The 23,817-nt window shown below is 36.2% G+C and overlaps 1 protein-coding gene across 1 annotated transcript; it reads right to left on the bottom strand.

Moving 5' to 3' along the window:
* Nucleotides 1-436: 436 nt before the first annotated feature.
* Nucleotides 437-22,714, bottom strand: LOC131537920 (uncharacterized). The gene is made up of 6 exons (XM_058771627.1): nt 22,588-22,714; nt 2,798-2,981; nt 1,653-2,650; nt 946-1,034; nt 711-821; nt 437-607 (listed from the first exon to the last, which is right to left on the bottom strand). The coding sequence occupies exons 1-6, from the start codon at nt 22,712-22,714 to the stop codon at nt 452-454; spliced, it is 1,665 nt and encodes a 554-aa protein (XP_058627610.1). The 3' UTR covers nt 437-451.
* Nucleotides 22,715-23,817: the final 1,103 nt, after the last annotated feature.

Genomic DNA, 23,817 nt, shown 5'->3' with positions numbered 1-23,817 from the left:
GTGTTGGTGCCTCAGTTGAAGTGAAGTTGCAGCACTAAGTGCACGTGAACCGATCATCTCTTCCTCTTTACTACAGCACTAGTTGTAGCAGCAAATGAACATGAATGTCAGAAGGAATGTTGAAAGATAAGCACATTTTACCGAAATAAATCCTGTGTCATGTAATCGCTCAGTGTTTCAAACGCAGAAAGACATCAATAAAACAAATTAATCTAATTCTTGAATCAAAATCAAATGTAATCGTTACATTTGTGCCAATACCCAGCCCTAGTGTGCAGTGCAGATTCATGAATTTATTAAAAAAGAAAGCCATTTAAGAGGATAACCAAGATTTTATGTTTGACGTGATAAATGATTGAGGACAAACCTTATTTTTCATTTTTCTTTAAAAAAAATGCAGTGATGCATTAGTCCCAATAAGCTAAGGCATTTGTCTAAGTAAAGTAAACAGTCAATTTATTTTTCTAACTCTTACCTTGTCATTAAGCCAGCAACCCTCCTTCAGTGTAGCCAAGTCACTCTGTGTAATACACAGTTTGAAGGCTGTGCTGATCACCAGGTTTGGGTTTTGTAGTGCCAGAATATCCTTCACCTCAGATGCCATGTCCTATACATGAATGAGGTGGGGAATAATTCAATATAAACAAGCTAAAATAATCTTGATCTGTGGACAGACTTTATTTACAAAATACATATTGTCAACATTTCACCTCTGTCAGCCTGGGTAAGTGTTCACTATGGTACACATGAGAACATCTGTCACCGTGTGTCATTGTGGTTGCTTTCGTCACTTCTTCTCTGGAGAGATCCGCAGCACGTGCCTTTTTTAATGTCAAGACAAATGCACAAAACAACTTGATACATTTCAAGTGAGATTTTCAGCAATAACAGCACAGTAAGATAAAGTGGTGTATATTACAACATTAATGAACAGTGCAATATTACCTGAACAGAGCTCTTGTTTATTTCTGTGTATTCTGTCCTCTGGGATTCTGGGATTACTGTTTTTGTCTTTTTATGGAGATTTGCATCCTCTTATAATGAAATAAATTAAATTAAAACATCACATTTACATGAGAAAATAACACACAAAGGCATTTTAAACAATGAATCATAAATGGATGCCGACGCCAGGTACTGTGTGAGAGAAGATGCTCACAAAATGTTTATCAGGAAAATGGGTTTAGTACATTAATTTACCCAAACATGAAAATTCTGTCATTCTTTACCCACGCTCATGGTAAACCTTGGAATACAAATTAATATTTGAACTTTAATATTTTCCCATAATTTCTGTCCATCTATCGAAAGTCTATGAAATCAGAATTCTCAAGAAAAAAGTACATAAAAACATCCAAGTTTTCTGAAGAGACACAATCAAACTTAATATGATAAACTAATTTAATTTAGATTTTCATTCACATAAACACTGATCAACACACACACACACACACACACACACAGTGCATCAAATATGGCAACATGAACCTCACTGATTTATCATTAACCATATACTGTACTATATCTGGGTTTGGAACAACATGAGGGTGAGTAAAGGATGACAAGTTTCATTTTTAGTTTCATACTGTATTCCTTATAAAAAAAATAACACTTTAACAAACATTGTATATGATTAAAAAAGTCAAACACACCTTCATTTGCATCTACTGGCACTATTTTCCGTTTCCTGGATGTTTTTGCTTTGACTTTCTTCAAGCGACTTGGTAAAGCTCTAAGGTTTTTCTTGACAGATTCTTGCTCCTGGAGAACCAGGCCATCTTCCTTGGGTAAACGGGATTTCAGGGTCTCACAAAGACCATTAACAACTCTGGAAGCATTCTTTATAGCTTCTTTATCAGTGCAAATATACGATATGTCATGCAAAGTCTTGAGCTGTTCGCGGAGATGGCGCTGATCGACTGCTACTTGTGATGACTGTGACTCACTACTGTATGTCTGCTTCCCCGTGCATGGTACAGGACCATCAAAAACTTCAGAGGAGAGATCTTCTTGAGTGCTGATTTCATTACTCTGGGGATCTTCTGTTAAAGCAACATTGAAATCCAGAGTTAAATATGGGCTTTGACGGTACTCTGGGCTAAGGTCAACCCATGTTTTCTCAGTGTGCCTAAAAATGGCAAAGAAATGCTTGCATGGTAAGAATGTGGTTTTGAAGAGAACACATTCACATGACGGATATTTTTCAGAGTTACCAAGTTCTACTTTGTACCATGCAGAAGTTGTCTCACTCTTGACCTTAAAAGATTCCTTTCCAAGCACCTCTATGTGCTCTTTGGAATAGCTGGAAGCTGCCTTGATACTGTTCAAGCAATGTTTGACAAAACTTCTGGGTCTATCTTTCAGGAATGCTGGAACAGCTGGATTGTAAGTCTTGCATTCACTACTGTAGATGAAGTTGAGTCTACTGTATGACAGCAACTGCTCTGGGACAAACTCACATACTAGAGTTTCAAGCATAGATGAAAGACTTCCTGTGGCAGAAAATTTGAGGTAGAAGCTTTTCAGTGATTTATTGAGCGCCTCAACTCCATTGTTGGTGGTGACTGCCACAGAGAATCCATGCGGTGCATAGGCCCTACACCACCTCTGGAAACCAACAACAAAAACATTACCTTGATACAAGTAGGTTCTGCAGAAAGAATGGAACAAGTAAATAACAAGCACAAAGAGAATGGAAGTGCTCTAAATGCCTGCCTTGTCCTTTTACCTTCTACCTGTCTAAATGTAAAACAATTGAACGTGAAATGTGGAATAGAGAACATGTCCAGTGCAGTACCTCACCTCCCGAACACATAACCACCTTCTATCAACGTAATTTCTGACTTCAAGGGATTTGTAAACTTTGCTTTCCTTCAGTCTTTCAACCTCCCTATCACAAGCTGATTCACTTGGGGCGCTAGCTATGTCAAGAAGGTGGTCGAGTAGTTCTTTTTGCTCAGAGTGGGACAACTTGATCTTGGCTGTCAGGGAGAGTACAGGGAAGATTAAAAGTCAATGGAAAAGGGGTACAACTTGGATTTTCTAATTTACTTTACCTGAATTTAATTTACCAGAAAACATTAATAAAAGGAGGTGTCCAAATACATTTGCATTATTTTAATATACAGGCTTGGCTATTCCAACAAAGCCACTTTCCACACAGAAATTATTGGTATACCCAAACCTGTTAATTAGATGGGACTGCCCACATACTTTGGGACAAATAATGTGTGTAACGGTATCTTATATCTGTTATAAATAAATAAATCAATAGAATAGTATAAAATAACCAAAATTAAAAAAAAGGCAAAAAAGGGAAATGGCTTTTCCAAGAAAGTCTATGGGAATTTTGGAATTTATAAAACAATTAAACTGCTGGTTACACTTAAGTCTGTACTGGTATACTGCTAATCATGAGTAAAAATGGCAACCAATGTCAAAATTAAAGTTTTGTTGTTATCATGAATCAAGACTTTGGGCTATATATTCAGGAGTATATTTTAAATGCAGTGAAATATTTTATTTATTATATAAATTATTATATAATATAATATTATATAAAATAAATTATAAATGCAAGTTTACTTCATTCATACCTTGTCTTGTCCATCGTATCCAAGCTTGCTCACGATGGAATGAGCATAGATACTTCTGAGAATTTGGAAAAACATGTTCCAAAGCTTGGTATTCTTGTTGTGAGTAATCAAGCATGCAATATTTTGGTTCCCAATGCTGATTCCACTGTTTCAAGATGTTAAGGGCTTCAGCTATTGCAGCAGTTGTCTCATTTTCACAAATAAACTCGGCGATGGGTTTGTATCCAACATTTGTCCGAATGACAAGAAGAAACAAGGGCAATGCGTATTTGGTTGTTCTGTATGTAGCATCAAAAAGGACCATTTCTCCATAGCGCTTAAGTAACTCCTGCTGTTGTGCATTCTGATGAATAAACAAGAAAGTTTCTTGTGAAGATGTTATCTCCTGTGTGTCGTTACACTCCAAATCAGAGTCTTCTGAGTCTGGAAATCCTTGTTCTTCTGCTTTCACTTTAAACTTCACAACTGTCTGCTCAACGTTGTTCTCTGTGCATTTCGAAAGAAAAACTTGGCACTTGGATCTGATAATTTCCATTCATCAATTTTTTTTTCTACCTGCAGTTGATCAAAGCCAGAATATTTTCCAGAAACTAAGGCGTGATGCACATGGTTTTGGATAACATGGCTTGAAGGGTAGTATGATGGGTCTTGTGAATGTGGTACAACGCTTCCCATCTCTGAAAGCTCTTTCTGGACAAAGGTTTTCAATACCTTCTTCAGGAAAGGGACTGAGGTTATTCCAAGTGACACATATTCCTGTATTTTGTCACGCACCATGTAATGGATGTTATTTGAGAAATGACAGTTTTGTGAAGTGTTGTGGTTTTTGTGTGCTTCTGCCAAAGGTATTTTGACATGGATAATTTCTGAAGTGACGATGGTGTTTCCTTTTAATGACTCCAGAACACCCTTAATTGCCACTTGTTTTTCAGTCCTAGAGCTTGTTTTAGCCACAGCAAACTGGTCATATCTGTGAAAAACCACACTGTTCAATGATACCCATTCAACAAATATCGAATACGTTAAACCACTTTTACATGAGACAACAACAAATATGCATTTCATCATTAATTAAATTAATAAAATAAAATAAAAAAACCTGTAGCAGTATCAATTGTGGGTGTCTGTTTTTAAAGAGTCAAGAAAAACAAGAAACACTAGTTACAAACCTGAGTTATCAGCACTTGTCAAAATAAAAACTGAGGTGCTAAGCAAAAACAGTTGAGAACCACATGGGTCTCTTTTACTAAGCATGTGCACGCACAAATTTGTGCATGAAATCTGTGTAGGAACATTTTCACAAATATATCATGATTCATCAATAACTTTCAATCTAAAATGTATTCTAAATGTACAGAAAAATGTAGGAACAAATAAAAATCAAGAACATTTGTTGGCCTTATGAACATGTTAAGCATAAGAAAAGGTACGTTATAGCTCAAGCTGTGAGGCAACTCTGCAAAAAGACAGACATGCGTTTGTACAGCTGACTAATCAGAGGTCTGTAATGTCTGTATAGTAGGTGTTTACTGTGTTTGAATGATGGCGTTTGTGGCATTGCTAACAGATCTTGCTGTGCGTGCTCTAAGGTGAGAACACGTTTTTAGTGAATGTCGTGTTTGCTGAGAGTTAGGAAAGAAAAGGTGTGCTAAATGCTCTTATACGGACATGGTTTTAGTGTGTTTTATGTAAATTACTTACCTCAGGCACATAGTTGCTCATTTAGAATACTCCAAATTCATCAACATTAAAACGAGGTTAAGATTAAATTCATGTACATAAGCACATGTTGTGAATTAGACAGTTTTTGTGAGAAATTCAAATGTGCAAATAAATATGAATAGTGTACACAATTATTAGTGAATGAGACCCCCTTATTTTAAAGCTATATTAAGTTGTGCAGCTATTTGTATTCAAATGATTAATAAATATGGAGTATTTTTTTTTTAAAGAAGAGAAACTGCCTTTTATTTCACCTAACATTTTTGCATATCTGAATTCCTTTTAAAGATGTGTTCCTGTCTATATGTATACTGTATATAAAGCCATGCTAATGTAATTCTTACCTTACTACATATCGGACGTAAAGTTTTGCTGGGCAATCCACTTTCTTGCTGTTTTGAATATGGAACCTTTTTCTTCTTGTGTATTCGTGTTCAGTATGCTGCAGAACAAAAGAAAATAAAGCTTTAATGACATATTTTCAGGGCCAGGCACTAGCATTCATTTGTGAGTGAACAAACTATTTTCATATGGCATATATCAATTTATAATGTGGACATGCTTCTCGTTCTGCAGAATGACTGCAGAAACCGGCTGCAGAAAAAAAATAAAATCATCAACGTTTTACGTTCAAATGGTACAGAATAGTTATGTAGACAAATATGAATTGTGGAAATGTATGGATTTCTTAAATTTTAAAGGCACACCATGTACCATACTTACAACATTTATATAATGGGTTAGTATACCATGAACACAACTTCCAGACCATGTTTTTGTCTTATCCTGAATCACTACAGTACACCTGTAATAAGTGTGTATAGATTCAAGCTACTTTAGACCAAGCGGGACGCCAACTGCTGTGGAATAGCTCAGGCTACAATGTTCTTCCACAAGACGCATACAGTTTTGTTTATTAACCACTAGAGTGGCAAGAATTACATTGTGTACCTTTAAATGAAAATTCTTTATATACGGGAAATTCATATCGAGTTTACATGAGTTCAGTGATGCATGGGTGTTGTGTTGATGCGAGAGAAGACATGTAATTAAAATGTTATAGATTAATATTTTGTAATTTGCCATTTTTTTGTGCAAACAGCCAAAAAGAAAAAAAAAAAACATTTACAGCCGAGATTAAACCATTGGAGTCACATAGATTACACTAGTGATGTCTTTACTATCTTTCTGGAGCTTGAAACTGGTAATTACATAGCTCTCAATGGAGGGCCAGACATCTCTCAGATGAACAAAAGTCTTTGAGTAATTAATGATGGAATTGTCATTTTTGGGTAAACTAACCATTTAACAATTCTCAAACTTACATTTGTTATTTCGTACTGTAATTTCTATGACTTTTATTCTAAACACGAGAGGAAATAAGAAAAACACTTTTGGTGTGCTCAAACATTTGTTGGGTAGTGTAAAACACTTTTTTACTAATTTAGCATAAACTAAACCAGGGGTGTCCAAACCTGCACCTGCAGGGCCACCTTACAGAAGTTTATTTACAGCCCTAAGTTGTGATTGTGTATTAGCTTTATATCAGCTAATAAAGGTCTTCAAAACCACTAAAATCTGTGGCAAAGTGTTAGGGTTAGTGGCCCTCCAGGAACAGAATTAGACACCTCCACACTGAATTCATCACCAGTGTGGTGAACAAGATGTGTAGCGCAGTGTTGGGCAGTAGGGTCGCTACAAGTAGTGACGCTACTAGTTTAACTACATTTCTCAGTAGCGTGGCGGTAGCGTCACTGCTTTCTGAATCAAATAGCTTTTCGGTAGCTAAGCTCTTTTTTTGATCAAGTAGCGCGGTAGCGTCAACAAAAGCTAACGTTACATTTTCCAAAGAAAGCATTCTGAAACTCGAGCTCAAATCAGAAATATAACAGCTACGGATCACTGATCCTGGATCAGTAAGTGATGCCACAGACACTAAAGCTTGTAACGCCATTGGCTCCTCAAACTGTCAGTCAAACTCCCGCCTCTTTCGTCAATGAATGAAGTGCGGCGCACATTTTGGAGCATCTCAGCTTGTTTGCAGTCTGAAGGTAAATAAAGAACTGTTGATTGAATAAGTACAGCGGTTTCTTTACTCAAAAAACACCATTTATAAAGGCTAATGCTTTTTTGTTTGTTTGTTTTTGAGGAGCGGAGAAGAGTTTCTCTAGCATTTGTTGTCAAGTCACAGCCAAATAGCTCGTGCGAAGCGCTGAATCTTTCATAATATGATACTTTGGCCAAATAACAGAAAAAACTGAACGCCCACATAATGACAGAAAACTGGGGAAGACGTGACACGAGTCGGGGGACATTTGCTGGTTAAAAGCTTCGTATTTGAACTTGATTTTGGTGAAATGTTTATATTAATATCTAATGACACATGCAACGATGCAAATAAACAGCCTATCTGTAGCCCTAAACATCTATATGGTAACACTATACAATACGATTTCATTAAAATACATTTGTTACAGCATTTATTAATCTTTGTTGATGTTAGTTAATGAAAATACAGCCGTTCATTGGTAGTTCATGTTAGTTCACAGTCAGTGGCGGCTCCAGGATTTTTTTGTTGGGGGTGCTAAGGGGGGGCTTAACAGTTCAGAGGGGGTGCTAAAAAACTAATTAAATTGAGAGAAAGTAATGAACGCCTAACTTTAGCTATCAGTTTTTTATATACAGCAGCTTCGAAAAAAGCATATTTAACTTTTTTCCTGTGGTATTAAACTTGCCACTGTTATTAGTAATAACTTCTAATGCCAACTGCCAAATATGACACTTACAAAGTAATATAATTTATGAATGAATACAGAAAAGAAATAAAGTTGGGATTTTTTTTTCTTCATTGTTTTGTTTTATTTTATTTATTTAAGTTATCTTTATTTTTATTTTTTATTTTACACATATCTAGTCATTTCGACACGGGCACACATTGCGGGTGATAACCTCCCCGTGCTGATTTGCATTGTATCATGCATGTGTAGATAGCCAGAGATATTGTCAAAAGCATAAATTAAGAGGATTTAGCATTTCCAATTAATGTAGGCCTGTTACATTCTTATTATTATTAGGCCTATTATTATTATTATTATTAGATTACTTTTATTATTAAATTACATGAAATTATTGCCCCGCAATAATTTCATAGCGCATCACCGCATGATGCGCTGTGATAGGCTATTAGCTTACTCCTCATTGAAAAAGTTTTTATTTTTATTTTTAAAACAGGTCTATTAATTTATACAATTAATTATAGGCCTATAATTATTATTATTAACACCGCAGGCATCAATGAATATTCAGAGCAGCTTTATTTCATGCACCGATTTTCAAAAACAACCTGTTTAACGCGAAATACGTTTCCTCTCATGTTTTTCACTTTACGAGCCACAAGATAAATATTAAGGGAATAATTTAAGACAGTTATATACCGTTATCAACATATGTTAAATTAGATTCGTCTCTCGTTGTCTCAGAGAGAATATGCGCCGTTAATGCAGCGTTAACCGTCAGTTTTTTTACTTTCACTTTCTCTACAGTGAATTGACGTTCACCGTCTTGTGCAAACTTTGCCCGTTGCTTGCTTGAGTTGCTTGACCCCTCCCTCATATTATTAATTGTTTATAGGCCACATATTGGGCACCTTTTTTTTTTAGGTTTTTAATATTTATTTTTCAATGTTAATGAGAGTGACACCACAGTTAAAAAACAGGAAAATCTTTTGGAAATCCTTGGTGGGGCTGTGCTAAGCAAGTTTCTGATGAGGCTATAGCCCCGTCAAGCCCCGCCCTGGCGCCGCCACTGTTCACAGTGCATTAACAAATGTTAACAAACAACTTTTGATTTTAATAATGCGTTAGTAAATGTTGAAATTAACATTAAGATAAATACTGCAGAAGTATTGTTCATTCTTAGTTCATGTTAACACTAGTTAACTAATGTTAACTACTGAACCTTATTGTGAAGTGTTACCATTTATATAAATGTATCTGTATACAATAAAGCCACAATACCAACTACTAATAGGAGGTTTCCGGCCAACAGCAAAAATTTATTTTGCCTATGTCACAATTTGAGGTCAATCCGGCCCTGTATTTGATACTGATTATGTTGCCAAATTGGTTTGGAACAGTTGTTGAATAAACAATTAAACTGAACATGCCGGTCTATCTGCTTGACTGACAGTTTTATTGATCACTGAGAGAGCATTGACTTGGTATGATGTTGGTTCAATAGAATTTTTTTTTGTTTTTTTAAATAGCTTGGATGTAGTAAACTACTTTTGCCATGTTGCCGTAGCTTAGCTTGCTACATTTCCCAGGGCTGTAGCTTTAGTGTAGTTAAGCTTCATTTAAAGAAGAGTAACTGTTAGCTTAGCTCACTACATTTTCCAAGTAGCTTGCCCAACACTGGTTATTACCAACACTCAATAGTGATTGATAGTGACATTCAAGCAGAAGTATTGTATTCATCTCATTAAGTATGCAAATTTTAGGACAAGCACAGCATTAATAAATAATGTAATTATTAATATAAATAAATACTGTAGTAATTAATTTATTGCTCACTGTAAGCTCATGTTAATTAATGCTTTAACTAATGTTATTAAATGAGGCGTTGCTGTAGTGTTACCCTCTGCTACATATTATCTTCTTACATTGCATATTTTTCGATACAGAGTTATACTGTATTTGTGTTAATGTGTTTTCTGTAGTGAATCTGAAACAAGACAAATTCCTAATATCATGGCAAATAAAATGCACTAGATATTTCCATAATACAGTAATAGGTACAGAAATATTTGCCATAAGGAGAAAACATGCAGTAAATATATGAATGTTAAATTACCAAACAGTGTAAGATGTGCCAGATGCACGCTTGTGGCTTTCCAGAAGATGTCTCAGTTCTTCTTCTGAAGAAACAATTCCTGTGATGTATTCTTTTGATGATGTACATATTCTGAAATTTGATGGGAGCCAGTCTGATAAAGAAAAACAAAGTATATTAATTTGAAGAGGTTCATACTTTCGTCTACACAATATTTTTATTATTTATATTTACTCAGTATAATTGAGGAAAGATATCCCTGATAGCACACGTACATCTCTGAGACGTCTATTTGACGTCTGCATTTACATCTGCAAGACGTATTTTTAGGGTGTTTGCTCATCTGCAATACGTCTATAGGACGTCTCCTTTAGACGTCAAATAGACGTCTATTAGATGTCTTTAAGATGTTCATGATTTAGAATGTATGTAAAACTGACATCTTACAGACGTCTGTCAGACGTTTATAGACAGCAGATGCTTTCCAGATCAAGAGATCTTTAACAGACATCTTGCAGACGACGTGTGCTATCTGGGATATGTATATATATATATATATATATATATATATATATATATATATATATATAAACACCAATTAATTCATTCAGATTGGGTCAGTACTACTAAAATTAATCATGGTTTATTATAGTAAAAGTGTGGTAACCACTTTTTTTTACCGGATTTATTACCATTGTATACGTTATCCAGTTTTACTACAAATAACACGTTTAAACTATGGTTAGTTTACCACAACCATTATTATTTTGTGGTTATAAAACCATGGTTAATTTTCGTAAGGAGACTGGCTACAACTAATATTAGAGTAAAACGAAATTACGCTATATTGACTGTTACTGCACGTTTTACATTTCTTCTGGTAGTTTGTTTTCGAAAATCATAAAAAAAAATAACCTGTATGAATGTTTTGTTCTTCATTATCCATCGTAGGTATGCTTTTCTCCTTCATGATCCATCTGAGCTGATCCTGGATTGGAAATGCCCGCGCAAAAAAAAATCAGCATTCTGCGCATGATCGGTGACCTCTTAATTGTTGTTTTTTTTGGAAAGGGGGCGTTTTCCCAACACCTACAGAAACGCCCATTTTAGGTCGTGGTAATGAAACCCCTGGAATTTAGTGAATCCCCACGCAAGACAGGACAGAGTTCCGGAGAGATCTCACTGTTTTAAATGATTTGACTGTAACGACATACAAATGATGCGTGGAAAATAAACTGTTGGCAGTCTAAAGTGAGTTTGAGTCATTGTAGTTAATTATATGATGCAGTGAGAAGTTCAGCACCGGTTAATGAAACAGCACTGCTGTAGTTTATTTAACAACACTCTCCAAAAGCAGAATGCTACTTTTATTTATTTATTTTTATCTAATTCCTAGTCAGATTAGAATGATATCTTAGTTTAACCGGCGATATATTATACATATATATGATTGCATTTTCTAAAGATGTGTCCAGACGTGCAGTCTACCAATAATATTAGAGCAGTAGGAACGCCCACAAGCGTCTTCACAGTACAGAGTCTAGCGACATACAGCGAAAAAATCGCTGGCGGTTTAAGCCCCGTTCACACTACAAGCGACATGCAGCAACAAAGCGACACGATCCCATTTATTAGAGCTGGCGATTTCCGGCGACACGAGCAACAGCGAGCGATAGCGACCGTTGGCGACCGGATGGGGCGTGTCCAGCAACGCGACAAAGTTCAGAATCTTTCAACTTTATGCAAATGAAGAGCGACTTTCGGGAGCGACAGCCAATAGGAAAGAAGACGGTTGAGCTCATGTGATCGTTCTCCTCTCAGCCGGAGCAGAGCCATAGAGAGACAGAGTTGCGACAAGGGAAGTTCAAAACGCTCGACCGTCACGTGATTCACGTAGACCTCAATAGTTCCAGGAAGTTAATAGCAGGCAATTGGAATGCATTGAGTGAGACAGAACTGCGATTTTTGGTAATTAGTAGACAATAAAATAATTTATTTACATTATTTATAAAATAATGTATACGTAGTCTATGTAGCTGTATCAGTGTTGCTTTTAAAAGATAAAATCCGTGAATATTTGAGGATTAATGTGGTCAGCTATCCTTATACCTGCCATGTTAACATATTTTAGGCTGACGTTACCATGGTAAAAGTCCATGTTTGCTATATAAACGACATCGTGGTCTTTTTCCAACTTCAGCCTCTCTGTATAAATATAATTATGTGTGTGTGTGTTTTCAAACAACTTGTATGTTAGTCAAGTGCAATCACATCTTAATGTTCATTGTCGTTTTATTAACCTCATGGTAAATGTTAAGTTTGTTGTCTTTGAAAATTCATTCCAAATAAGTGAAGATATTTTAAGACTAAGTGGGAATTAATCTCTTTTAATGTTTTTGATTCTTTGAAATATATAAATATATATTTGTAGTATATTCAAATTTAAAATAACTAAAAATATTTTTACCCATTTAATCATATATTTTATGTAGGCTATGTTAAATTTTGTTATGCACTTATTTACATGCTATAAAGCATGCTGTCCTTGAACAGTCTCCACTATAGTGTGCTGTGCTGCATGTCACTCACAGTAAGGAGTGTGAATGAATGTTTTCCCTACTGACATGGAGAGGAGAAAAAATGATGCATCAAGTTTTGTTCAATTCACATTTATTTGTATAGCACTTTTTATTATAAACATCGTTTCAAAGCAGCTTTACAGAAAATGAATGTTTCTACATTACAAATAAGAGTTCTGTTAACAGGTGTAACTGTGTCAAAGTAATGCTCATATGGCAGAAATGCTCTAAAATTAGGCTTTACAAATCATGCAGTTAAGTAATGTCATGTATTCAGAAACAATGAACAAATTAAATTAAAGCAATGGTTACATGATTTGATGTTGATTACAATGAAAGGAAAATTGATCAGTTTTGTATGTTTATTCAGAGTCAGAGTCAGCTTCATCCTCTGAAGTCCTCTCAAGGGCTGGCGTCATCTCTTCACAGGTGCTGGGTTATCTGGTTAAGTCTTCATAAGAGGCTGGATATAGTCAGCAGGAGCAATCTATAGATTACACCAACAAAATGTGATGTAATCATATGGGAACTGGTACTTTTTCACAAAGAACAGGGAAAGACTTGCCAAACCCAGTGAAGAGACTCATTGTGAGGGTGATATCTCATTACAGGGAGTCTTCAGTTGGTTCTTGTTCTGATCCAGATAGAGGAGGAGAAAAACACAGGAGAAATGGTTAATGATGCTCCATCACATTTCAGTCCTGTGGCATCTGCTCCTTCAACACAGTGCTTCTACAGTAGCTAAGACATTTATGTATATAATACATTACAGGCTTATTGTGATTACGTCTATAATATAGTAGTGGCATATAATACATTTTTGGAAATTTAGCCTAGCATGATTCTGAAATGAAAACTGCTCGCCTATTTTAAACTTTTTTTATTCTCACTCAGGTCCATCAGCATCCTTTGCAATAAATCTAAATCTAACTTCCCAGCAGCAGAAATCACGTTTAAAAGCCTTAATTACACAACGATGAATGAAACTGCCTGAAGAGAATGAATAACATCCCGTAAATCTCCTAATTAAGTGAGGAATAATCTAATAATAATCTGTTTTAATGCACAAGGTAATTTGATTAGCTGTGCTGATAATATACCATTTTGTTCTATAAATGTCTTACCTTTTAAAAGTTCATCACAGCGGTCTCTTCTGCTGCATCTCTATGGCGCTGATAGCATGAGCGCTAACTTCCGGGAACTATTGAGCGGCTCCATGATCCGCCATTGCTGTAAAAAAAACGGTCCATTGGAGTCAACGGAGTTGTTGCAACTCTCTCTCTATATGGCCCTGAGCCGGAGATAAACGGAAGAAAGTGGGCTCTGTTTCTCATTCATTTTTGTTTGTATGTACGGATATAATTTAGATTTAGATTGTATTTAGTCTTTTACCTCCAAAATGTTTGAACTTAGCAGCAAGAAACCTGACTCGCTGTCAAGGCAACCAGTAGTGGGAACGCCCACTAGCGACCTCATCGCCAGCCCCTGGCAACGTGCAGCGAAAAAGTCGCTGCTAGTGTGAACGCAGCTTATGCCTGGCTCACACTACAGGATTTTTAAAATCCTAACCGATTATGAAATCTGGTTGCAGCACACACATAAGGAGAATCTTTGCAGATTATCTTCCCTCAAATCTTAAACATGCACACACTACACAATTTGAAATTCGTGGCGCATCACACACTACAAGATATTATTAAGATTATCATGCCAGAGGGAGCGCCTCAAGTGATCTCACGCAGCAACTCGTCAGCAATGTTTACATAATAGCTAGCATGCTAGCAGCTTTCACTCACCCGGTATGTTCAAAACTGAGGTGATTTCACCCCAGCGCTTCTCTTTCTCCTTATCGGTTGTGATACGTGTTCGACACATTATACAGACAATCGTGTTACTACAAAACTTCAAGAAGCAGTTTCCTCCGTCGATGGAGCCGTACAGCAGCTGTTTGCGGTCGCGTATTGGCTGTTAAAGTGCTGACGTAATCATATAGCCATCATCATCCCGATTTAAATCCTAAATATCAAACATGTTTGATATGATTAGGGCGGTCCCGATTTGTGTGCTAGAGGATCGGGAGGTGCAAAGTTCTATCGGTGAACGCCTCACATTACCAGATAATCCGTGCCGAACATCGGGACCGATCGAGGTGCTCGACAAGATTTTCCCTCCGATTCTCGGGAGGGGGAAATCGGGCCTAAATCGGGCAAAAAATCCTGTAGTGTGAGCCAGGCATTAAGATGTACAGACGCGCGAAACCTTATGACGTCACGCCGCCAGAGCAAAGTAAAAGTCCTCTCTGCCCTACAATAACACATAAAAATTGAGTTAATTATGAGATACTAAAACTGTGATTTCCAGGCCTAAAACAATCCTCTTCAATAAACCCAGCTCAGTCACAATGAACAGCTTTCACACAGAGCCAGATTACAGCTGTTCTTACTGTATGATCAGATGAAATATACATCTAATCATAACTATGTATTACTTATATAACCTGATTATCAGTTATTTAAATATAAATAATACAAATTTCAACTAAAACAGATTGTTAGAGACACTCTCACCAGATTTAATCTTAACTATATAGAATTAAATTAAGACGTGCAAATTATACATTTTTGTGATGATGCAACAATGACCCAATTAAGCAAGTGACAATTCTGTCAACTGTCCCGAAAGTCTTGGATCAGCGACAGCATGCAGCAGCTCGTTGTATTGCAGATGAGATGCGCTGATGTGAAGCCGCTTTGAGAGCGTGAAAGAGAGAAGACACGGTCCAGCTGAATCACTTACGCTGTTTTCAAATGACTGATTTAATCTGCTAGTTTGTGTGAATCTATTTACTCATATAACCTACTTGCTATACTGAATAAATGTTTGCAGGAATTTCCCTCATTATAAACTTGAAATCTGCAGGATTCTGTGCAGGATTAATTATAACTCTATTACAGAGATTTGTGAAATAAAATTCCTTTTTTTTTTATCCCCTCCACCCCAGGCCTGGAAATTGCTGTTTCAACATTTCATGGCTTTTTCAGGTTTTTATGTAAATTATGACATTTCCTGTTGCCAGCAGGTGGTGCTATGATTATAACTGAATATTGAACTTTAGATGTGACGAGGCCAGGGCTCCTGTCAAATGTGTTAAGTTTGTGGCAGATCTGAAATTGTATGGCTGAGTTACAGTAGTTTCCTTTTCCATGGCGAAATACCGAACTTTGTCAAGCCGCCACAGACACATCTTTTAACGAAAACTCAAGATCTTGGCAACAAAACGTTTCCTCTAAATAAATCATGAGACAAGTTACTTAAGGCGAGACACTGCAGATGAATAGGGTAAAAAATTAACTAATAGTTATCGCCTTACCTACCCAGCTGATTGATTACATTGATAATTGCAAACATTTTTTGTATTACAAGTTTTCTAAAATGTTATGTTAAAATTTGCGAATGAGGCATTATTTAATGAAATATGTGCAAATTCGCATAAATGTCTAGTACAAAAATGTGAACACTGGATGAAGTCGGTTTCAAAATTCTTGTTTAATTTTTTTGACATATTAGAGTCAAATGTTTTTACAGAGGGAATTTGGGGTATCTCATTTTTGTCAGTCCATAATTCAGAAAACACTTAGAACAGACAGAAACAATATATATTTTTATTTATTTATTTATTCTTTTTTTTTTTTTTTACAATTTTTGGGGAATAAAATGTTGTATATAATCAAGCAAATTATATATGAACAAATCCCTCTGTGAAAACTTTCTGGATATAGACAGGAATAAAAATGTACAGTTTGGTGTATGTACAAGTGCTACTGAAGTGGAGATTTATGGCTCAGTGTAGCAGAAAAAAACTTATTTTGAGAAAACGGCCTTTAAAAATATGTATTGTAATTGAAACCTATTGACACAAACAGATAAAGTGCTATAAAAGAAACACTTAACAGTGTCTTTTGAATGTTTTCTTTCCACTAGTCTGAAAAAACACTTTATGAAAAACCAAAAATCTCAAACTTGACAGGTGCAAGAAAAAACAGTTTTTGACTGCAGTCTCCCCTTAAAAGTAATAAAAATGGCTCAGATACATGTTGAGAAAAGGTCTGATATTATTTGTTTGTAAATGCAATTTGGTTTGATATTTTGCATCTAATGATATTTATTCATTGTTTCAACAGAAATTAAGATCTTTTAATCTCCAGTGGATTTAGTTTAGATTGATTTAAAATAACTGGACATCAAATAAATTACTTCATTTGAATTGCCAAAATACTTAAGATACAAAATCTCAAAATTAAACGATCAACTACTTAATTAACTACTAAAATGAAATACCATGATCCCGTTGATTAGCTGACTGAATAACCTGCTCAGATGCGTGTCAACGTTTAACTACATTGTTGAATTAACTGCTTGAGGATTTCAATGTTTTGAAATGGGAGAGGTTGTGTGTGCATTCCTCTTCAGGGCTGAACACAGTTGAATAACATTACATTGCTTGTAAAACAAGCTATTCACTGTTTGTTGTTGTCTTCCTTTGAGTACAACCTTTGTGATATTCTGTAGTCCATGTAGTATCAAGCACACTTTTCAAGCCAACTAGTTTCAAATCATAAAACAACTGATACATTGACTTTTTTTAAGTTTCCTCTAAAATCATCTTGAGATTGGTTAATTAAAATTAATTGCTAAAAATGGCTCAGAAAGATTCTGAAAAAAGGTATATTTGTTTGTAAATGCAACTTGTTTGGATATTTTGCTTGTAATTATATTTATTCATTCCTTCAACCAAAATTAATCTCTTTAAGTGGATTTAGTTCAGACTGATTCAAAATAACTGGACATCACATAAATGACTCTGCTTGAATTGTCAAAATTCTTCATTTGGTTTCATCAAACAATGGCTTGTTTTTACACAGATTCCAAATCCCAGCAGTCAACATCTAAACATCTATATTTCTAAACTCTAAACTCACGTGATTCTGATGACACACGAAATGCAGCTGGAGGGCAGGAAGTGATTTCTCTCCACAGGAATCAGTAGCAGAAACTCCAAATGCCTGTGTTTTGCATTGTTTATGAATGCTCAAATAGGTCAAATGGAGAATACACAAGGAGCTTTTATCGTGTACGAAAAGGTATAGTTCATAAGAGGGGAAAAGTCAAGAAATTGACCGAAAAACGCAGGACAAAGTGGCTTGTAAACATGCGTCTGCGGTCGGGAGGAGCCGAGTCGGAAAATGCTCGTGCGTGCAAATGGTTAATATAAGATATAATAATATATAAAGATATTAATAAAGACATATAAATAGATAAAAAGTGACAGTCGGAATTCACTCAATGCTAAACGCCACACGTAGACACGGTGTAAATAAGATATTATTTGCAGTTCAGAGAGCTTCACTGATTATAAAGGAACCGTGAGATTGCGATAAATTGAAGTGAGTGACATCTTTTTAGTGATTATAGCAAAGAAAGCGACAAAATAGTGCTTCCATGTAATGAAATCAGAATTTAAATAAAAGTTGTTTTACGTGCCACATCCATATCACCCTGCAGCCCAAGACCGGTTGCCCATGGAAGCTAAGCAGGGTTGAGCTGGTCAGTACCTGGATGGGAGACCTCCTGAAAAAGCTAGGTTGCTGTTGGTAGAGGTGTTAGTGAGGCCAGCAGGGGGTGCTCACCCTGCAGTCTGTGTGGGTCCTAACGCCCCAGTATAGTGACGGGGACGCTATACTGTAAAAAAGCACCGTCTTTCGGATGAGACGTTAAACCGAGGTCCTGACTCTCTGTGGTCATTAAAAATCCCATGACACTCATCGTAAAGAGTAGGGGTGTAACCCCGGTGTCCTGGCCAAATTCCCTCCACTGGCCCTTGTCAATCATGGCCTCCCAATAATCCCCATCCACTTGATTGGCTCTATGACTCTCTCTCTCCTCTCCACCTGTAGCTGGTGTGTGGTGAGCGCACTGGCGCAGTTGTCCTGTGGCTGCCGTCGCATCATCCAAGTGGATGCTGCACACTCGTGGTGGTTGAGGAGAGACACCCCCCACACACACATGATTGTAAAGCGCTTTGGGTGTACAGCAATACACAATAAAGCGCTATATAAATGCATCATTCATTCGTGCTGCTAACAGGACCCATGGCCACAAACTCTGTACATGCAGCAGTTTCAGGAGTGACATATCCAGCATCCTTCATATAAATATGGGATTCACTTTCGAAACAGCTTGTTTGCAGTCAGGGTTAGTTGCTTAGTCTATATCCACTGTATGCAAGTATTTAAATTCAGTTTAAAAATCGCTTAACATATGTTGTGTTTTTCTGTTTATACCTTTCTCTTGTTATAGTGTCTAAACCAGTACAGTACGGACTTTCCTCCATCTCATCTGTTCTCTTTTTCAGTCACTCCTGATATACAGGGTTTGTGTACATTGGTCCTGTTAGCAGCACGTAAAGCAAAACTTTTATTCAAAATCTGAATTGTTTATAGCCTAGAATGCGAGTAAAAAGCACTTCTATATAATCACTAAAAAGCTGTCACTCACTTCCATTTATTGCAATCTCACAATGTTCCGTTATTATCAGTGAAGCTCTCTGAACTGCAAATAATATCTTATTTACATCATGTCTATGTGTGGCGTTGAAATCCACCCACTATACTCAGCATTGAGTGAATTCTGAACACTGAATGCTTGAGAGTTGGCAGCCCTAGATTATCTATTTATATCTGTATTAATATCTTAATATATTATTATATCTTATATTAACAACGCAAAACACAAGCATCTTGATTTCCTGCTACTGATTCCTATGGAGAGAAATCACTTCCTGCCCTCCAGCTGCATTTCGCGTCATGTGCAAACAACCTATATAGGCATGGGCATGTGTTTAGTAGTGATGGCGAAGTGAAGCGTTCTGAATCAGCGAAGCTTTCAACACAATTGTTTTGGAAAAAGGTTCATTACTTGAAGCTTTTTAAAACGGTTTATGCTGTGGCCATCTAGTGGTCATAAAAATAAATAGCACCTTCCAAAGTATTATGTTCCATTACAACCAGTGGTTTCACATCTGCTTCTACAACTGATTCTTTGTTTTATTATATTTTATATAAATAATGGTCATTGTCAAAGTCATTCATTTGTGTCGGTGTACTGGCACTAAAATAAGTAAAATAAATAAAACATAAATTTAATCTATGATCTGTTTATTTTGACTCTGCCTCAGTCCTTATTTCATGGCTAAAGTTAATTTTTGAGCTCAATAGATAAATTACGATAAAAAAAACAAACAAACAAAAAAACAATGCTAACACATAATAATGTAATACAATGTAAAGGAAACGGCGCTGGGGTTCGCTTCGTTTGAACCAGATACTGAAGCAGTCACTTGGTTTTCAGGTGAATGAAGCTTCGGACGTCATAGATTTTTCTCAAAACGAATCAAGCTCCGATACAGTGCTTCAATGTGAAATGTGTTATTTTTTTGATACGAGCTTCGAAGCTTCGGTGTTGAACGTAACATCACTAGTGTTCAGGACAGGACTCTTATCAAACATGTGAAGTTTGGGGCAGATCAGACATTAGCTGTGTCCCAATGTGAAGGCTGTGCAAATTGAAGACCGCATTTGAAGTTAATAAAAATACACAAGTTTGGTGTGAGTACATGAAGAACAGAAAGTCTTTATTGTCATTGTATACTGCAAAAAACAATGTAATTTTGAAACTCTATCACTGCACACACACGTGCCACCATCTTGCTAATGACATAATTGTTTATTAACAGTGTTGGGCAGTAACTAGTTACTGTAATAATATTACTTTTTGCAGCAACTATAGTGTAACTAATTACTAATAAGATTTCAGTAATAATATTACAGTTATCATCCATAAAACAGCTTAGTTACTTTTGATGCCTCAACCCCGCTGATTTAAAATCCAGCAATCAAATAATTCCTAGATTTATTTTCATAATTTTCACGACTCGCACATGCATGTGATGTCCCCAGTGCAGCAGGCAAGCTTGGAATATGGAAAAGCTTACATTCAGCAGAAAGAAATATTGCATTATATTGATTTTGCCAGGAATAAAAGATGATCTGAACACTGTTGTGTAAATTGCGGCTTCAAGCTACACATGACAATTAATGAGATGAATACAACACTTCTACTTGAATGTCACTATCAATCACTATTGAGTGTTTGTAATCACTTCTGACGGCGATCCAATGTGGATTTTGGTCAAATGATGAGGCAGAAATATGTTGTTAGTAACATTCTAGAAGAATTTTATGTGGAAGATACACAGTTACAACTTCTGTGGGGCGTGAAGAAAAAGTAATGTAACTAGTAGTGTAACTAATTACTGTTGCCAGAAAATAATAAGTAACAATATTACTTTTGAAAGGAGTAACTAGTAATGAGTAATATATTACATTCTTTGAGTAACTAGCCCAACACTGTTTATTAATATACAAATAAACCTTACGATAACATCCCAACGAACGAAGCATCTGAATGACACAGTTGGTGTAGGAATTTTTATTGACCACCAGATGACACAAACCCCACAAACAATAAGACAACCAGTATATAAGGCAACAGTCTTTCACTTTGATTTGTTTTTGAAGTGCTGTCATGTGCAAGACATGTTTACAAGTGGTTAAACCAAACTTTAGCACTTCAGTATTTTGTATGCATGTCCTGCTGTGTCATATTTGCTAATGTTAAGATTGCACCCGTATTAATAAGTGTTTGCGTTTTCTCTTGTTTTAGGACAGTTCTAGAGAAAATGGGCCTGCTGGGGAAGGTTACCCCCTTGCAGGGCAAAAAAAAAAAAAAAAGAAGAAATTAGCAAGTTAATACAAACATTTTTTGATGAAATTCATTGTGCTGTTGTTGTTAACAGGCATGGTTTATTTGCTCTGCCTTAGGATTGCAAGTGTCCTGGGACAGGTGAGGGGGTGAGTGGAAGCTGGTGGAGCTTCTCAGAGAGGACATCAAACTCCAGAGAGAGAGACAGAGGAGAGTACAGCAGGAGAGCAGGGAGAGAATGGAGAGACTGTTTTCTCTTCTTGAGAGAATTAACAAATAAATTATTTATTAACCATTCTCTCAAGAAGAGAAAACTGTGGAAAAAATGGGTACATAAAAAAAAAAAAAAAAAATCGAAAAATTGTAAATGCCATTTTGTCAATGAAACAACTTAATAATTTAATTTCTGTACATTTTGTATTTTTTGTTATGCATGTTCACATAAATAAAAGAGAAGTAATTGTTCTGTACATTGTTCATTTCTTTAATGCAGATTATAATTTTTACACAAAATGTTCTTCTATACATTTATTTTTTGTCCTGTAAATTAATTTTTCACACATCGTTCTATACATTACTTTTTACAACTATTTACAACATAACTTATGTTTAACAATATACAATTTTAAACTAACAGTATATAAAAGAGAACACTTTCTGTACACTTTCATTCATTCAGCTGAGCAGGGAGATCCTGGTAGAGCTGCTGGACCTGGGTGGGCTGCCACAGTAGAGACCCTGGTGAGGTCTCCGGAGTGTTTGAATGCATGTTTCCACTGTTCACTGCGTTGTCTACCAACAGGTTTGCAGGGCCGACACAATTGACAGCTGTCATGTCGCTGAGATGTTTTCAGAAAAAGGGAAGAATAAATGAAATTAACTCACATATTCAAATAAAACCATAAAATGTTTCAACATGCAGAACAGTTTTATGGTCCATTCAGTTTTTGTCTTGGGCATCGTAGCTTTACAATTGTCTTACTTGCCTGTTATAAATAGTCGTGGCCAACAGGTATCTCCTCCAGGGCAGACAGTCACACCTGGGAGCACCACTGTCTCCAAACCACTCTCCCCCTCATCCTCTGCAACATCCTGATCCTCCTCGTACTCATCCTCCGGGGTCATGATGTCATCAACCCCAGGGCAGATGTTATGGAGGAGGGCCATAGGACCTCTGTACAGTGGGCTGTGGTGGAGCACTCGTGCATAGTATAGTTCACCCAAAAATGAAAATGCTGTCATTTACTCGCCCTCAAGTTGTTCCATTTTTCGGTGAACTTTCCCTTTAAGTAAAAGTATTATCTTGCACTTAAGGTATGGAGAGTAAAAGTAAGGTATGTACAGTATTGTTCTGAAAAGGAACTCGTCAGGATGTTTTTGCATTAATATTACTGCTGCACTACCATGTATTTTGGATTTTACTTCTGAATATGTTAAAGGTTGTTAAAGCAGCCTTCTTCATATACTGTTGGATAGTTTAATCTACAACAATGCATCATGTTGTATCAGACCATATTTCTGTAGTGTCGCTGTCCTGTGAGCAAACCCTAAGTACTTTACATTTGTATGTGAATACTTAACGAATGTACTTCGTTACAGTCCACCACTGGTTATTTTGAAAATGAAACTAACAACATTTATTGTCAGAATTTTAACAAATTGTTGCTAAATACAGCTGCGTCCCATATCAAGGGCTGCATCCGAAGGACTCAGACCGCTTATACAGAGCACTGCTCAAATTTTTTAAATTTTTTTATTCAGTTTTATTTGTATGCTTAACTGCCTAAAAATCAGGGTTGTCTACCTGTCTAAATATGTTCACCATGGTCAAGACAATAAACTATAGAAAACCGCACTTTTAAATTAAATTTTAATTTGTCGGTGTCTGTTTTTGTAGTAAATTGTGAATAAGACAAGGGGAGTGTGGTAAAAATCCTGTATTTTGGTTTTCTTGTCGTAGTTCTTACCACATTAAGCTACATTTTAAATCTTGATTTTAGATGATCCAGAACATAGCGAAGCATAATAAAAAGCACAGTTTGCTCACACCTTAACATAAGCACTAATGTTGTTAGCGGTACTCTGACGATTTTATCAGTTACATAATTTAACAACTTTTTAAAAACTACATCACTTCTCACAAGCGAGGTAACAACAACAGTGCTGTTCGTGAAGAAAATGAACTTAAAGTTTCACTGAGACATTGCTGCCAAACACTAGAGACACACAGCACAGACTCACAGAGGTAACGTTAATGTCTCTCTCTCTCT

The sequence above is a fragment of the Onychostoma macrolepis genome, chromosome 03, assembly GCF_012432095.1.
Source record: "Onychostoma macrolepis isolate SWU-2019 chromosome 03, ASM1243209v1, whole genome shotgun sequence".
Classification (NCBI taxonomy): Eukaryota; Metazoa; Chordata; class Actinopteri; order Cypriniformes; family Cyprinidae; genus Onychostoma; species Onychostoma macrolepis.
The sequence above is the reverse complement of the archived record's forward strand: the minus strand, read 5'-3'. Positions and strand labels throughout refer to the sequence as shown.

Bases quoted from the DNA above. Each gene is read 5' to 3' on its own strand.
- LOC131537920 (XM_058771627.1), bottom strand. From the start codon at position 22,714: ATGGCCCTCCTCCATAACATCTGCCCTGGGGTTGATGACATCATGACC. The intron at 1,035-1,652 runs GTGTGTTTGACT...TTTCATTATAAG, and splicing joins GCCAGTAGATGCAAATGAAG to AGGATGCAAATCTCCATAAA. The intron at 608-710 runs GTGAAATGTTGA...ATTCATGTATAG, and splicing joins ACTTACCCAGGCTGACAGAG to GACATGGCATCTGAGGTGAA.